The sequence below is a fragment of the Manis javanica genome, chromosome 5 (genome assembly GCF_040802235.1).
Source record: "Manis javanica isolate MJ-LG chromosome 5, MJ_LKY, whole genome shotgun sequence".
Classification (NCBI taxonomy): Eukaryota; Metazoa; Chordata; class Mammalia; order Pholidota; family Manidae; genus Manis; species Manis javanica.
The window spans coordinates 118,382,900-118,401,185 of record NC_133160.1 but is presented as its reverse complement, the minus strand read 5'-3'; the positions used below and the strand labels follow the sequence as shown (position 1 = coordinate 118,401,185).

At 32.9% G+C, this 18,286-nt stretch overlaps 1 protein-coding gene across 4 annotated transcripts in view; it reads right to left on the bottom strand.

Annotated features, from left to right (window-relative positions):
• The window catches only part of YTHDC1 (YTH N6-methyladenosine RNA binding protein C1), a 31,101-nt gene that overhangs the window by 1,842 nt on the left and 10,973 nt on the right, over positions 1-18,286 (bottom strand). Inside the window, exons 5-16 of one of the 4 annotated variants that reach the window (XM_017672702.3) lie at positions 16,621-16,710; positions 16,097-16,150; positions 15,465-15,559; positions 13,896-14,004; positions 13,697-13,814; positions 8,165-8,249; positions 6,980-7,146; positions 4,426-4,508; positions 3,172-3,208; positions 3,036-3,099; positions 2,870-2,932; positions 1,284-1,418 (exon numbers count right to left, since the gene is read on the bottom strand). In XM_017672702.3, the coding sequence (XP_017528191.2) occupies positions 1,284-1,418; positions 2,870-2,932; positions 3,036-3,099; positions 3,172-3,208; positions 4,426-4,508; positions 6,980-7,146; positions 8,165-8,249; positions 13,697-13,814; positions 13,896-14,004; positions 15,465-15,559; positions 16,097-16,150; positions 16,621-16,710 (1,100 nt within the window). The remainder of the gene's footprint in view (positions 1-1,283; positions 1,419-2,869; positions 2,933-3,035; positions 3,100-3,171; positions 3,209-4,425; positions 4,509-6,979; positions 7,147-8,164; positions 8,250-13,696; positions 13,815-13,895; positions 14,005-15,464; positions 15,560-16,096; positions 16,151-16,620; positions 16,711-18,286) is intronic. The other 3 variants (XM_017672703.3, XM_017672704.3, XM_017672705.3) reach the window with 3 other exon arrangements.

Below are 18,286 nucleotides of genomic sequence, written 5' to 3'. Positions count from 1 at the left end.
TACTTCAGTGAAGGACCTTGGAGAAGACTTCCTATTTTGAAAATCATGGTACCTATAAGCATTTTTAAAAACAGCAAAACCCATCTGGTTGACTAAGATTTTATCATGCCTAGTTTCATCATACATGGGCTATAGTATTTCTTTCTGTGTGATTGAAATAAAACTATTACAGTCTATTAGGATTCTTAACTTGTTTTACTGAATGTTAAATATATTAATATGATTTGATTTTCAAGGATTAGTATCTTTATGATGATAAGGAAATGACAGTAGTTAAAAGTATCTCAAAGATAGGTTAGGAAGTTACTGCTCGGTCTGGCCCTCTCAAATATGCATGCTCTTCACCTAAGTTGGAAGATAAAAATGGTTTATTTGGCCCAATACAAATTCATCATTGTGTGTGTGTGTGTTGGGAGGGTAGGAATTTGGGTCAGGGTGTCAGTCCCAAATTATGCATCCTATTTTAACCACAAACTACCTTTCTAAGGCTATCAAACTTACATAGGAGGAGAGGAACTATGCTAACAAGTGCCAGGAAATAATTTCACTTTTAAAAGTACTATTAGGGGAAAGAAATGGATACTACATAATAAACAAACAGCTCAACTAGTATAATGAAAACCCAGAAACATCAAACTAGAGACTTTCATTCAACCTGTTTTGAAGTGATCAAAAAAAGCTTTCATGTCCACTGTATCAAATTATTAGAACCAATAATCACTAAAGGACAATTATTATTCTGCTACATTTCTTAACATATTTGTCATTTGCTAGCATTATTATAAAGAATCAGGGATAGAGATGAAACAATTAATTTGGTTACTAGTTTTAACAAAATTTTGTAGAAATGGAAATATATGACTAAATGATAAAATTATCTCTAAGTTTAATATACACCATCTATCCTATGAAAATTGAGTCAGAATATATAGAAAACTTAGAAATCCTACTTGTAATATTGAAGTTATAACAGAAGACTACAGGACAGGAAAAAAATATCCTAGCTCACTATATCCCCAGGACATTATCTAAGAGTTATATGTAAGAGTTGCCTCAACTTAAGCAGTTTGTTTGATCAGAAAAAAGATATACATAGTCATTTAAATAATCCAAAGGGGCTAGTCATTTTGAATAAAAGAAAGTTGTGAATTACTCCACAACAGTTTGCAGTAAAAATATGAAACAGTCCATCACTCAACATAATCTGGTATCCCCCACACTTATATTAACTACAGAATTCCTAAGTCACAAGTCCCCTCACACTTGCTTTCTCTTGCACTTACTACTCGTTTATCTCTGTATCTTGCTTCGTGTGGTACTGGATGATGTCCTGAGTAAGGGGGATGAGCTTGAGGAGGTGGAGCATGGTGCTGATAGTAAGGATGGTGTGGAGGCTGTTCCATTCCAGGATAAGGAGCCTTAAAAAAAGAAAACCATTTCTTATAAGCATCTACCAAATACCCTTATCAACAAACCATTCTTAAAATTCCCATGCCCAAACCACCCACCCCAAACAAGTAATTTGTACTAACAATTTACTTTGGCAGCATTAAGATTCTTTAAAATACCCTCTTTATTTGCTTGTTGAAAACATGTGCTTAATAAACTAATTACACATCTTTTAAGATTAACATATTTGTACTTTTGTACTGTCATTTAAATACTAACATAAATAGCTAACACTTTCATAGTGCTTCCTACGAGCTAGGCACTGTCCTAAGCACTTATATATTTCATTTAATTTTCATAGCAACCCTATGAGATAGGTACTATTCTTAATCCTGGTTTATAAAAGAGGAAACTTAAGCACCAATTGCCTAGGTAGCTGGCTTAAGATAACATTGTTAGTAAAGGGATGGAACTGGGACACAACATCAGGAATCCTGCCTCTAGAATCAGAGAGCCTAACCACTATTAAAAATCTATTCTTAAAAAACAAAAAACAAAACAGAACAAAACAAAACCTTCATGAGCTAATAACTTTTTAAAGGCCATTATAAAGTTAAGAGCACGCCAAAGGTTATTTCTCTAGTTCATGCCAAGATAATATTAAATATTTTGATTTTTTTTCTAATTTTATAAAATCTGAAGGAAACCTAGTAATTCATCTATCTGTATAAAGTACCTTAAGTGAAACAAAAGTCAGATGAAGAGACCACATTACAGGCAGCATTTAAAATTAAAGAAAAGAAAAAGGAAGAAACAATAGGAACTACTTGAACTTCCAATTTTTTATTTCTTGGGCTAATGCTTCAGCTACCCTCAATTCCTTGAAATATACTCTTAAAAATAATATCCAGTTTTCTTCAAGGAAGAGTTAAAAATTAGGAACAGGGTTTAATAACCTTATTTTATATAATTCACTGAGTATTAGGATCAGGAACTGGGTTAGACTCTACACATATTTTATAAATTTAGCTTCTCAACAGTCCTGCTATGAGGTTAACACTACTCCATTAAATTTTAAACCACACAAGTACAGGCATTAAGTCCATTCATTCACCTGCCTTGCATAGTGTAAGTACTAAATACAAGTTTGGTGAGTCAAAGAATAAATGCCCACTGAATTTTACTGGTAAGGAAAACTAAGAAATGTATTATAAACTTGCCCAAGATATTAGAGCTAAAAGTGGAAGATATTTTAAGCCAGGCAGAGTTTGCACTACTAGCCACTATAATAATAAATCTTACCACTTTATCAACTAAGCCTGTACTATTAACACAAATCATTTAGTTTTAAAAACAGCATGCATTTATTATATATTTCAAGTCTGTTAATAGTAACTATAACAATCATATTCAAGCAAACACTCAAAATATATGGAATTGCAAAGAAAGTTAAGTAACTTGCAAAAATAGTAATACAAACCATTCCTTGCCAAGGTGGTGGTGGTCCCATGTTATGAAATTCCCTCACATAATCATTGTAGGACTAAAATGAAAGATGACAACATCAATAATAAATAAAATCAAACCCAGAAGTACAAAGTCAGAACCTGATTTTATGCACATTAAATATGTAAATGAATGCTTACCCCATTTAAAAATACATCTCGGCGAACTCCTGAAAATCGTCTGTTGGGAATAAGATTTGTGAAACTAAATTCAGGTAATTCATAAACTTGTTCCAAGAATGTAATTCAAAACTAAGCAAGAGTGAACCCAACTTACCTGTCTACTTCCTGGTATCGTGGATCCTTTAAATACCCTGTTCAAACATCAAATATTTTAGTAAATCAAATTTATATTTTTTTACTATGGCATTATAATTAAATGTTCCTTACCACTCATTTCAATTCTTCCCATGGAATACAGTGATGGTACTATTGCATTGCTCCATGTTTAATTTTTTGTCAGATTACATGATAATCTAGGAGGTGACTGAATAACTTACTGATATCACAGAATTATAAACTTCAAGACATTTTTCATATGGCTCTTCTAAATCCATACCCCAATTCTGCTAGATAGATAATATCTTCATTCTGCACTATAAAGAAGGCAAGGGCAGAGCAATTATCTTGAGGACACTGTAACAAAACGTCCTTTAAAACTAATGTTTATCTTCCACCTTGGGTATACACCAGCTTTGCTAAATCAATCATAAATTTTCAAAATGCAAACTTCAAGGCAAGTAAAGCAAAACTGCAAAAATGAAGACATTTTAAATGACAGAATGATAATGATAAGACAAATATTCTGCCCCTCACCCCCTTTTAGTAAAGGATTAGCAAATTAGAATGCAAAAATAGTGGCCATATTACTAGTAAGAAACGAATTTCATTCTCTGGAATATCCCATTTTGGAGAAGAATGAAACTTATCAAGCCACTTGTTACATTATAGTGCTATAGTGCTTGCTAATCCCAATTTCCAACTACCTAACTTTTACAAGGGTATCATTGACTGTTTTAAATATCTTCTCTTAAATAAAGTTTGTCTTTTTAAATTCTGGTTAAGGAAAAGATTGACTGAATAGCTGCTTTTAGATTACAAACCAAGTGTTTGCCATTCCTCCCTTCATAAAGCCAAAGAACTTTTATATAGAAAAATAAATAAATAATTTCAGTTTCCAGTTAAAACTGTATGCCACATATATACTAAGTATCATAGGGAGTAAAAAGTATAATAAGAGTGTAAGGTCACTGCTTTTCCTAACTATATTTAATCTTAAAACACATGCAGTTCCATTTGTGTAATTAACTGATTATAGTGAGTCATACTAAAATAAAATAGATCAGGCAATTTAACAAAGTAACAGGAAGAATTACGAAGTAAGGACTATTAATAATTTCCTAAGGTTTAAGCAGTCATGTCCTTGTTTTCTCACTTCTAAAACTATAGGATTATGATATATGAGAATGTGTGTGTGTATGTGTCTAAAATAATTTTAAGTCAAATATCTGCAGGATTATAAAATATTAACCTGGTCTCTGGTGAAACTCAGGGGCATAGTCAATCCTTGGTTTCTTTCTGCTGTTATGAATATCATAATCTTCTGGTCGACGCCTACACAAATTAGACACATTAGAAATTAAACCAAAAACTGCTGGGAGAACAAATAGCAAAGCAAGAGTTTCTGACAGAAATAAGGACAAAGAATAGCCCATTATTTCCTTTAAAGCAACACCTAATTTTTGATAAGCAAATCTTAATGTTTCTAACTTTTAATTCCTCTAATTATTACAAACCAATTCTGAAACATATTGCTGGATGTAGATATTCTCTGTAATCCTCATGCAATGATGAGAGAGTTGGGAAAAGTAACCTGCTAAAAATATATATGTCACATTTTAGTATTCTGAACAAAAGTTAATGAGTTGCCCTCAAGCTAATATAAATACCCCATTTAACAATCAAAACACTCCCAAATAAAGTCTCCATTCAGGTATAAAAAGGAAAAAAACTATCATTACACAGCAGGTTAAGTCCAAAGCCTATACATTTAAGCTTATTAATGTCATTTCAGAATAAGTCTAAACAAAATTCAGAATTAAAAATTTTTCTTTTGCTTTGCACAAAATGATACTTTTCACATGATCATACAGAAAATTTGATATTAGAAGTGAGTTTACAGGGAAGTTTTAAAAAATCTTAGTACTTTATAAAACTAACTTCTACAGTTAATAACATTTAAGAATTAAAGGTATTTTTTTCTAGAGACAATGCCTTAAAATAAAACTGGTAATAAGTAATGGGGCAGAATATTTAACAGTTCATAAACGAGCTCAAAGTATATTCTTTAGAAGGTGAAATTTTACTGTCAGCAGAGGGCTGTGCTTTACTGTCTTCCATAAATCTCAATAGTTAATGTAATACATCATTAATATACTTCATTTTACTTAGTATTTAATAGCTACATAAAATTCAGAAATCCAAGTATTTTAGGTAATATCTTTTCACCCTTAATATCAAATAAAAACTTTATAACCTGACATCACTAGTTTTGCAGCAATTTCTCTGCATACCAAGTGCTTAACTTTCTGCAACACAAGTTCACTCAGACTGCAAAGTGCAATAAAACCCCAAGCCCCCCAACAGAATAAAAACAGTTCCATCAATAAATTAAGAAGATTAAAAGCTGGTTTAAAAAATAAACATACCGCTTTCTTGTAGTTTGGGGAGTGCATATACGACCGGTATAAAACATGATAGTAACAGTTCATATAGTAGTCCAACTACTGACTTTAAGCTGTAAGCCACAAACATATATGGAGGCCCTGGCAGGCTTGAGAAGGTGTAGTGGTGTAATAATATAGTTTGCAGTCCATTGCAAAACTGAGGTAAAAACTTCACTTGTATGTACTGTATTGCACTGGAAACCTCTTAGCTTAAAACTTCAAAAGACATCTTGGTGTTCAGTCCTTTTAGGCCAAAAATAAGGGGGCTCTGCCAGGTTTCCTCCTACCTACTTGACAGTGTCCTTTTTAAGCTCAAGAAATGGGGACTCTTGTTGGATTATCTGTACCTACCACAGGAAGTTTCCACCAAAAGGAAACTTAACCAAAGGTTTCATCCCATCAACCATACATCCAACAGTCTTTAGCAGAATATTTTAGATTTAGCTGTATGCAAATCTACACAGGGGAAGGTGTTGGGTAGAAGGGCTTAAATCAGTCCTTTGCAAAGACTTCTCCAATTCTGTAACAAGTTAAACCCCCTTTTCCTGGAAAATGCTGTTTAGTTCATAAAGTAGTGATCAATAAACATGGCGATCCTCTAAAAAACACTTTAAGTCCACAGGTACGTACTGCCAGCATCTGGAAAAGCTGTAAACAGACACAGCAACAGCCCTTCTTTTTGGTTTGTTGCCGGGTCTCCCAGGGCCACTTGATCCCCTTTGGAAAGAACCTATTGTTTTCAGAAGCTCAGCAAGATGTGTGAATTCACTGGGTACATGTTAGAGAATATTTGGCAATGGGGTTAACACATCACGGTGGTAAAATCTGAAACAGTCCCATAATGCTCCTCTTGAATATCAAAATAACTTAAAATATTTTATCCTCTAAATGAGGCGTCATCTTCTGAAAAAATATTAGTGATCCTTTATAAAAGTCCCATATCTGATCAGGCTTATCCAGAGATACACCTGAAAGAAAAGGCTTTTTTACAAAACATTAACAATTTTTGCAAATAAAGACTTCCTCCTTTCTAGCCTGTTCTTAGTAACAAAGCCCTACCTCATTTCAATGGTATACATTGAATTATCAGAATATTAACTGATCTAAACTGGTTATTGCTCTTTAGCAAGTAATTCTTTCTGCATAAGGAAAGATCCCCATATTCCTCTTGAAAAATGACTGAGACCAAGGTGACCATGTGAAATCCTCAATGAAGCCACAAACTAGTCCATGCAGCTTGATTTGAGGATTTTCTGTTTCTTCTTTACCGCAGGACAAACTTTTGACGAATCACATTCATTCCTCCATCATGTTATTCTGATACATGTGCCTATTATCAGTCCAAAGAACGTTTCTAACCTTCCCACATCCCGGACTGGTTCTCGACGGGATGGACGTCCTCTTGATCGGGGCTGAGAATGCATTCTTCTCTTGTGACGCATTTTATGAATGACCTGATACAAGTCAATACTTTCATCCGGGGGAAATAGAAGACAAAGCTGGGTTCCACATTCAAGTTCAATTTCCTGGAATAGTAAAGTGGCAATTTATAAGACGAAAACAGGAGAAACTTTACAGATGTGTTGTATTTTCCTGATGGGCAAGAACAAAAACAGACTGACTTGGAGGCTTCCTTCCCAGGGATGATGATCATATAGGGTTCCAATAAACTTCCTTGGAAGGTTTTTGAAAAACCTTTCAAAAGTGTTTTTTATGTCGTTACATAGGGTAAAAACTAAATGTAAAAATCTCTGAAGTTAACAAAACAAATGCAGTTGCTTAAACTTCTGTTAACAATCACCCTCTGCAAACAAGGGAATTATTTCTTTGTGCAAAATACAAAAGTATCAGGACAGTCATCTATCTTAATATATAGTAGAGGAAAAACATGTTAGTGTGTGCCAACAACTTTGATAATTATGAAATGCTAACTACACTGAAATACAAATGAGATTAACTACAAAGGCAGACTAACCTGAGGGCTTTTTTAAATTAAGTTTTCATTTTCAATTAACAACATTTTTACTTATGAGCAATGAAAACGTTACTTCTATTTCAAAATTATGTGTAGAAAACTAAGAGGGTCAAAGATTTGGTTTATTTTAAAATCACTACACACTTTTAATTTCATTTTCAGCCTTGAAAACCTAAATACATATAAAGTTATCTTTTCATAAAGCTTCATTCTATTCATAGAAAACTTCAACAAAGATGTCAAATGGCATTAAATAAATGCATATTGTACAAAGTGCAAAATCTTATTAAACAGTAATAACAAAAAACATTTTAAATCAGGCCAATTCTTAAAAACTTTTGCTTTGATTGTATTAATGAAAGTACCATATAGTTATCTATCTTTCAACATTAATGGAGGTACTATTTATCAGCCATAATCACAGTAATCATGAACTCCAAATTAAGAACATTTACCCTTAATGTTTCACATAAATTCTTTTAGAAATGGTTTAAAAAATGTCCTGCAATAAAGAACTCTGAAAGTATACATTACATATGTGTTTTTAAAAAATCAATTGTACAACAAACCTGTCCATCACGTCCGATTTTTACTGGCTTATGTTCATTCCAAGGATTGGTGAGATGAGCCGACTTTGTGAAGGGTAATTCACGCCTAAACGCAAAGTATTATTAATTATAGTCTTTGTAAAATCCTTTAAACTTTAGTAGTGAATTCCTTAAGTCAATCATAACTTAAATGTGGCTAATATTTAAAGAATTATTTATTTAGCCTGGTAGTGCTTATTCCCCAGAGAGGGAGCTCTTTCAGAGACACACTCTTCTCACATTCTCCAGTGTTCTCAAAGAAAGCTAAATAATATAGTGCATGAAACACGAGCTTGGACACCAAGACAGTTTGGGGTTTATATTCTAAGTTTCTCTTTCTCTCAACTTCTGAGCCTTTCATCTTATAAACAAGGATTTCACCACTTACTTCGTACTTGTTTTAGTTTAGTTTACAAATGAAATGACATATATAATGTTTATGGTATTTCATGCTTCTCTGTACTCAAAAAATTGTAGTATTGACTGATTGATCAAGAGCTAATATTCTTAACCAGGCAGTAAATTCCAAATGAAAATAAACTGTCCCTATCTTTGGTCCTATACTTGCCCAGATTCAAGGGTCCCCCCATTTTCAGTAAATCAGTATTCTTCACTACCCACAGAATGGCTCAATACAAATATTTTAATTATAAATTTATTCATTTGCATATATTATGCCCTCCATTTACACTACAATGCCGTATCTACATCATGTAAGCATATCCGGGTTCTAAGCTCTCTGAGCCAGAGGGCAAAATGGTCTCACCAATTTCAGAAACATATCCCGTATTTTTGTATTGTTCTTTATCATTTTGCTGAATGCAAAAATGACACAAAATGAATACTTATTGGTTGTCAAGAAATAACCAGCGATTAGCAGCATTAGGTAAGTATTTACCTATTTATGCATAAGTAATACAAAATTAAATGCTTTAATTATAGAACTATATATATATCTATGATACAAATTACTCAGCCAAAGATGGACGTATAAAGATGAGTAAGATAAAGAACTGCTTACATTTCTAACCTTTCTTCGAACAACTATTAAATAAGAATAAACAAGCGCACACAATTATTTTGTAGAATGGGTACCATAAATAGAACACATGAGTTTTGTTTTGTTAATGTGGATGATCGTATTTATTTGGAAGAGAAAGGAAAATAATCAGAAAATGCTTCCTGGAAGAAGTGACATGTGGGATAAGCCATAAAAAAAAAGTGAGTCAGGAAAAGCCATATGTTGAGAGTTAAGGCAGTTACATTTGAAGCAATGAGAAGGAAAACACAAGCAACTTGGTACAGTAGAAAGTTATATAACCATTTATTCTCATCTTTCATGTATTTTCTTCAAGGTGAATACTGATTGCTCAAATTTTATGTAACTTTTTTAAACCCCAGATGAAATTTTGACATTGACAGGGAAAATCTAAAGTTAAGGTAACAAAGTGGCAATGCTCTAAGGTGATGGTGATATCACTGTACAGGGGAAGTGGGCAATGAACGACGGCAACACCCACTAGGTATTACTAAAAGGCCTAGATTCTTTGTCTAATAAAAACATTACTTCACCTATCAATCTTAAATTTTATTTCACCTTTTCAGGGTATGAGAGGTAAAAAAAAAAATAATAATAATAATAAAAAAAAGGTATTATTAAGCTAAAATAAATCCATATACCAGAAGTCTAGAATATCCAGAGGCAGATCTCTAGTTAACAATTCTTTGTATTTTGTTTAATACTGTCTTAGATACTTCCTGTAAATTGTCAGTTAAAAAAATAGTTAGAGGAAAGGAATAACCTACAGGCACCAAAATACAGGAAAGTTACACATTATTATTGCACAGTTATCACTATTTAAATATTAGCAATGGAATACCCACAGTTCCAAACACAGGTATATGCTGAACTTACCTGTTTCAGCTTGGGGTTGAGATTCCTTGGTGGCATTGGTTCTAACTAGATTCTAATGACATTAGCCTAATGTTTTGACAAACTAGTTAATCCCAGCCAGGGTATATCAGAACTATGAGGCCTTAGTCAAAATAGGGCTTAGAATAAGTTAAGAGAAACTGCAGGCCCGTGGTCACCCCAATTATAGAATAAACATACTAACAGTTACCTTTTGAGCATTCAAGTATAATGAGGAAGGCACAAAATGACTATCTTTACTGTGAGTATGTCCAAGAACAAGAGAGTGGTGACTCACTGACTTCAAGGACCTTGGTAAATGGAGCAAATGCAACAAAGCAGTGTAAAAGTATACAGAAACTTTAATGTACTGGACAGTGGTTTGGTTATTAAAGGTAAAAGGAGTAGTGGAGAAAGCCTGAAGAAAAGAGAAATGGGTTATTTGCAATGTATGTGAGAGAGGGTAAGTATAAAATATAGTCATAGACTTAATTCTGGATACAGAGTATAAAGTTTTATTTTGAGCTCTCAGTAGCAATTTAAGTAAGTCAACTTTTATACTCCACTCTCCTACCTGCTAACATGCACCCTCTGGTCTTATACTTCAGTGTGCCTACAAAACCCCCGAACCACTAGGAACAGGTTTGAGTTGGGTCTCAGGATTCTACATTTCAGCAATCAATCAGATACTCCTGATGAAATTCTACTGATGATACTGATGTGTTCTAGGGACCACACCTACAGAAACTTAAATTTAGTTATTATCAAATCCAAAGGGTACTTATATATAAATCTAATAATTACCATATCTAAAAAGAAAAAATATGAAAAAGTTACTATTAGTGATAGCAAATGTAAATCTCATTTTATACAGAGAACTTAGGAAGTTCAAGAGACTTACCTAAGTATTAATGAATTATCACGTGTCCCTGCAGAACTCTTAAGAATGATAAAATTACTCCTGAACATAACTTATGAGTTAATTAGAAATGTTAAAATCATAGTTTTTTACTTAGGGACTAGGCAAATCTAAAACTTACTTGAAAATAAGCTTCCCTAACCAAAATTCTACACAAAGTATTAGTAGATGAACTACTGGGTTTGTACCTCTTCTGCTGCTATACATATTTAAGGCAAGTTAGTAAAATAGCTATTAAGTAAATGAAGAGGAATATGAAGACAATAATTATGAAAAATTAACCCACTTTCTAAAATTAAGAAAAAAATTTCTGTATCAATAATTTGAAAAATAAAGAATAAAAGAACAAGTAACACTCAAAATGTAATTTGCTGCAACCAATCTAAAACTAGGTAATTATTTCTTCTATTTCTAAGAAAGTATTACCTCCAAATATTTTCCAGTGACACTAATAATGTTTCTAAGTCATGAAACCATTGACTAACAAATTCCTCCTTTGGCCTTTATATTTAACTAACCAAAAATAATACTAATAAAAATGTCCATTTGTAGCCCCATAGAGAAGGGTGTTCCTTGCCTGGGACAAGTTCCCTATTAATCGGGTGAAATTGAAATAAGTCATGGGAAAGGGTAGGCTGGTAGAAAGGCTTTTATTTTTATTTATTTATTTATTTATTTTTGAGAGGGCATCTCTCATATTTATTGATCAAATGGTTGTTAACAACAATAAAATTCTGTATAGGGGAGTCAATGCTCAATGCACAATCATTAATCCACCCCAAGAAAGGCTTTTATTTTTTACAGTCACTAGCCAGCCCCAGATCCGACTCCTCTGGACTCAGCTGACTCTCTCCTTCCCTAGCCCACTCCTTCTGGCAGGAACTCCATGGATGGGTCCTTGGTGAATGGCAAATGCCAGACCAATTACATACCAGCAGGAATGGAGGGGAGGAGAGAATGGCAGTTTTCTCTCCATCCCTTGTCCCAGATTGATGGGAGGCCGTGCAGTGGTGTGTAAATACCTACTGATATGTAAATGAACTAAGGCTAGGCAGTAGATTCTGAAAATTCTGCCGTTTACCTCACACCATCTTGGCAGAGAAAGAACTAGCACCTTGTTTTCCCTATAAACTGTCACCAGGGGGATATCACCTACAGTCTCACCACCTTAACACTTGCATTTCAATCATTTCAATATTATTCTGCTTTTTCATTTATTATCACCTATCCATACTGTTAACATGGACAATTATTTCTGCATTTTACGCTTAACTGGTGAACTGTAAGTTACTTAACCAATTTCCTATGAGACAATTTAGATTCCTTCTAATTTTTCCCTATAGAAAGTAATGATGGGATGGATAATGATACATTTTCATGCATATAGCTCTTTGCTACTCTATTAACAATAAACCTAATACACTATTTCCATTATATCACTACACAATGAATGTGGGCTCTCTATCCTAGCCATATACCTCACTCCCAATTACCTGCTCCGTCCTCCCATAAACCTATGGTTTCTGTTTCTATTCTTTCACTTGTGCTAGTCTTCCTTCCTGAATATGAATAGCATTTTTCCTTCTTTTTCTTATATAATTCCTCCATATCCATCAAAACCCAAGACCTAAGCCAATATATAACTTAAAAAAAATCCCTATGGTCTCTTTCAGGTTATATTTATTTAGCAAAAATAGATTTGTTGCATGCTGCACAAAGCTTGCTTAAATAATCAGCTTCTTCATGATGCTGAAATAACTTTCTAGACCCAAGATAGAGCTACTTCTGACCAAGATGTCCCATAAGCAAACCGAAACTTAAATTTAAGTTGTGTGTGCCTGTCAATTCTCCACTCTACCAGAAATGAGCCAATCCCCAAACACCAAGTGATCTCTGGGCTTTTCTCATGCCAAACAAGGATAGGGGACCCAAACAATCAGATATTTTCTACACATCTCTTCCTTGTTTTTCACTCTTAATCCTATAAAAGCTTCCATTTCAGGAAGTTTTACAAGTTTGTACCACCTAAATTGACTTTTTAAATTATTTTTTAAACATTGTTTAATCATTTAGTAAGAACATAAAAATAAATGGTAGTAACTCAGTGTTCAAACTAAGTCTATTTTTCTAATAAACATACTTAAATTTTAATTTCTCTAGTTTCAAAAGATCACAGTACAAACTAATCTATAACTTCCTTTAAAAACACTACTTGTTTACAACCAAATTAGTCACCTCCAAAACATCAACCAAGTCAGTGATTATTTCTCCCTTTCCCAGTAACTAAATGACATGTTAATCCCTAAAAGTACATAGATATATGCCAGATAACATCCCAGGCAATTGTCTAATTCAAGACAAATTAACTATTTTATTACTAATACAGAAAACAAATGAAATATTCAACTCCACTAAATAAATCTTTGCCCTTTGCATCCTGTATTATAAAGGTGGTGAACAAGACAAGCTAAGCATATTGATGTTATTTTTATTGTAACAATGGTTGAATATTAATATTGTTAAATTTTATGGATCCAACTCAGCCTACTAATGAGACAGAGACTAATAATCAGAGATAATAAATTAAAACTAAACAACTGTGGAGTTTTAACATTAGTCCCAACTGTTAGTCCATTCAAAACAAGGGCAATTTTTAATTATCTACATTAAGCATGTAATTTACCTGCAAATCCAATCAATTTTAAAGACACCTCCCAGCATTTTAGCATTCATTCCTGCTGGAAGCACCCAATGTATAGGAGATCCTCCATGATGTGATTCTGAAGAAAGTCTTGCAAATCCTAGGGGAATCAAAGCACAACATAATGTATAGATGCTAATTAACCAATGTTCTTATACACCATAATTATTTTTACTCTTACCTTGAAATTTTCCACTCTCTCTGACAGAAAATATTAAGATAACACTCCTTGCAGATCTGAATGCAGCATTTAATTTCTTCTCATTTACAGGCAGTGTGGACCATACACCCTGTCAAATGATGTAAGGATCACAGACTGAAACTACTGCAAATTATTCATGCTTCTAATTTTATTTGCAAAAGAACAATACTACTGATACTGTTGTACTTAAAATTCAAGTAAGCTATGATGAAAAAAGATTTTATTAGCTGTCAGAATAATGTAATATTAAGAACTGAGGAGAAATACGGAAAGGATTAACAACCTTATCAAAATCTTTAAAAATAGTAATCACAAAGAGAGGAGGCAGTGTTTCAAATCGGTGGGCTAGAATTCTACATAATAAAAAGATCTAAAATTATTTTAATATCACAATCACTTACTATGGTAAAAATATGCTGCTTAAAAGTACATCACAACATCACAATATGTACATTTTTCTTCTTGAAAAATTGTGCCTAACCAAGTAATTAAAAATTATTGTATTAGGAAATCTGTAAGCAAAGAATTTCTGTGAAGTTTTTATTAGCATTTCTCATGTTTTTTACTTAAGTTCAATTTTTTTTTGTATTAACAGATTGACTGAAGAAGATTTTAATGAATTATTTGTTCATGATAGATTAAAAGATACCATTGTAATATAAAATAGAAGCTCCACTTCAGTTCAATCTGGTCATACAAACCAGATCTCATTTATACTAAATGCTTAATAAGTTCTGCCTAAATCCACTTCAGCTAAAGAACAAACTTCCACTAGGTAGCTATCTGGTCTGTATTATTCCTCTGTCTATACAGTTTGACAGGTAATGCTTATCTTAAATTAGAAATAAAGGATACTGATGCTAACATGGTTAGAAAAATGTTTAACTTCAATTTTAACTTCCTAAAAATCAGGGGAAACTGTAGTTACTCATTTTAAACCAAGAACAGAAAGATATTAGTTTGTGTAACAAACAGATATATCGTTATAGCAAAAACATAAAAAGAAATTAGTATCTTACAACATCCTATTGGGCATAGCCTTTTGTAAAGCCCAGGGTAGGTCTTTAAGCTAATTCTTTCCTTTCCTTCTAAATCCAAGTGATCTTACTTATAAAAATAAAAGAAACTCTCTATAAAGGAATGATCTCTTTTTAAGAACATTTCAAGGTATAAAACAAGCATCAATATAAAATAAAAATTGGTTACCTACAGAAACTTTAAAAAAGGGTTAGTATAATAAATGAGCAATTGAATATAGAAACAAACAAAAAAGTCTTCACCATACAAATACAAAATACATATTATTCCTCAGTATCGAATATCTTGAGTTCTAAAATTATTTTTAAAAGATTTAAAAGAAAAGTCAAATTACTATTAGGTTGCCTAACCAGCCGTAAAGCAGACCCTAAGGGGCAAACAGGCTGTGGATCTTAAAAGCTGTAATGAAAATCATAGTATCTTAATGCTACTTGAAACACTCAAGTTCACCTTCTCATTTAAAATTTTCAAGACTAGAATAGTTACAATGGAACTGATGCCAATCAATACCTTAGCTTTGGCAAGAGAGACATTCTCATGGTTGTTACTCTTTATGAGAAAAAATCTTGCATCCTGTAGGACATATTTGAGTTTACTGGTTTGATCTGAAAGAAAGAAATCCAAACTGATTAACCGGAGGTCATTATCACACATAAGAGTGTATAAGCTGTACTGAAATTTAGCCCTCCACAACCCAGCTAAAACTTTTAAATTCATAATCACCCATTCAACCTGGAAAGCTAAGCCACAACACATAATAAAGCAAAGTTAAGAAAAGACACCAGCATTTTGAAAGAAGGTAAACCTAATCTAGTGATGTTCCGATATATCAGATTCACACTTAAGTATGAGAATGGCTCCAAACTGTATAGATTTATCAGATTATTCAGGCTGATAACAGACCACTAGGTTACTAAAAAATCATCCATCGTGTCCAAAACTAAAATATACTGAGATATTTGCCATTGTTCTAAGATACAGTAGAAGTGAAAATGCAGCTTTATGACATTATCAATATTTTCCTTAAGTGTAATATATCAGAACATTACTACATTAAAACCAACTATTAATGGAGAACCAATAAGGCAAAATAATGACTTTATGCAGCATGCAATGAAAACAATTTCAAATTTAAATGATACCTTTTCGGACAGCACGAACGGAAGATGATAATTTCTCATGCTTCTTTTCTGAACCTGTATTTAGCCAAAGTACATTTGTTCAGATTGAGCTTTAAATAGAGATAAGACAAAATTTCTACAGTCTTGTCACATAAAGTTCTCATTTAAGACAAATTATTCTCCCTGGCGCACCCACACACAAAAATATACTTCTCAATGTGTACGAGTGTTTTGCTTTTTGGGTTGTTTGGATTTTTTAAAAAGATGTATATTTGAACAGTTTCCCACTCAGAAAACTAGTCACTGAATCATCATCTTCCAAGAAAAAAAAAAAAGTGAAATTCCACTTAAGCAGTAACAGAACAGGATTAAAATAACAAGAAAAAGCTTAGTTTCCTCTAGAATTATTACACTGAACATGCCAAAAATCAATACTAATGGACATCAACAAGTTCACACTAAACTACAGCCTCCACACACTTTCTACAGTAGGTTACATTAGAATCAGTCAAGTATGAGCACAAATAAAGGTAAAATGAGAATACCTGCATATGACTCTGATGCAGAGCTTCCACTTCTATCAAATACAATTGGAGATATGCCTCTAGCCCTCTTCCTTTCCTTCTTTTTCTCATCTAAAATGAATTCAAACAAGATTTTTTAGACATTACAACTTAAGTAACAAAAATTCAAACAAAAATGTTATCAGTCTTGGACAGGGACTGCACTGGGGTATGGGTGGGGACTTGATAATATGGGTAAATGTAGTAACCACATTGTATTTTCATGTGAAACCTTCATAAGAATGTGTATCAATAATACCTTAATAAATTTATAAAAAAGAATGTTATCAGTCTGGTTTTTGCATAATCCCTAATTATTAGTCCCTATATTTCTCTCTTCATCCCTCCACTTCCTCAGAAAAAGGTATTCCATTTCAAAGACACTGTCCATAAAATAGGCCATTTTGTTGTTTCTCTCACCAATTTCAATCAAACAAAAATGCATGGCCATTCTGAGATCCATTTATCCTATACACAAAGTGGTCTTGAATAAAGTTCTCCAAGGGGGAAAAACCTGCACAGCAAAAACTATTCTTTCAGAAAATTTATTGTGTTCCCCTCTATGCATCAGATTAATCCTCTTTATAAAACGTATACTACCATTCTTCATCACAATTTCAATTCTGATTCTATCTTAGGTGTCTGATGAACTCTAGAACACAAAGCTTATGAACTATTAAAAAAAAACACTATAGTAAATTAGTAATTCCATTCTGGTTGCCATTGTTTGTTTTGTGTCTTCGATTTCGTTCTTCTTGACCATGTCCTTTCTGGATTATTGCTCTTATTTTCAAATTCAATGTAAAATTTATCCCTGAATCTTAAATGATTGCCTATGCACTTCTATAAAAAACTAGGAATCTTCAACAGATGAAAAGAACCATATCAAGCTTAATTTGGAACTTCATAAGCATATAATGAGGACCTAAAATGAAATTAGTCTCTCCTATCTCTTTTTATTGATACTTTTTAATTACACCAGCTTTATTTTTCAATTAGAAGGAAAATGGAGAAAACAGTTATTTTTATAAAAATAACAGCTGAAAAAGAACAATGACCTTGTACCTATTATATAATGACTCTATAGATAGAATTAACTATTTTTAAAGATTTAAATATATCATCTCCATTAATTCTCATAACAATCTCATCAGATACATGCCATTACTCTCATTTACAGAAAAGGAAATATCACCTTAAAGAGTTAGGCAACTTGGCCAGGGTCCCACAGTTCCAGGTGGCTTAGAACCTAGGCTCAAATCCAAGTCCTCTAACTTGAAAGTACAAGCCCTAAGCTCTATTGTTATTGAACAAACAGAGAAAATACTACTATTCCTGAAAGACAATTCTAGGTCTAACTAGTTTGAAGATGGAAAACTCCAAACATATCCTAAGTTCTTTCTCTTTTAACTTACGCGTATTTCCCTTTGTAATTTACTACCAACTACTTCCCCAAACAGAAGTAGCAAGTTGCTTGTAAATACACTGATTTTCATAACTCAGGGCTGAAAAGGAAAAAGTGCAGCAGAAAATACAGCACATTACAAAGCTAAGCCCATTTAAAGCTTACAACCATGGGGGCTATAGACAAAAAAGCATTTATTTCCAGGCTTGCTGGCTTTGAATGATACCTGACTTTCAAGTCTTA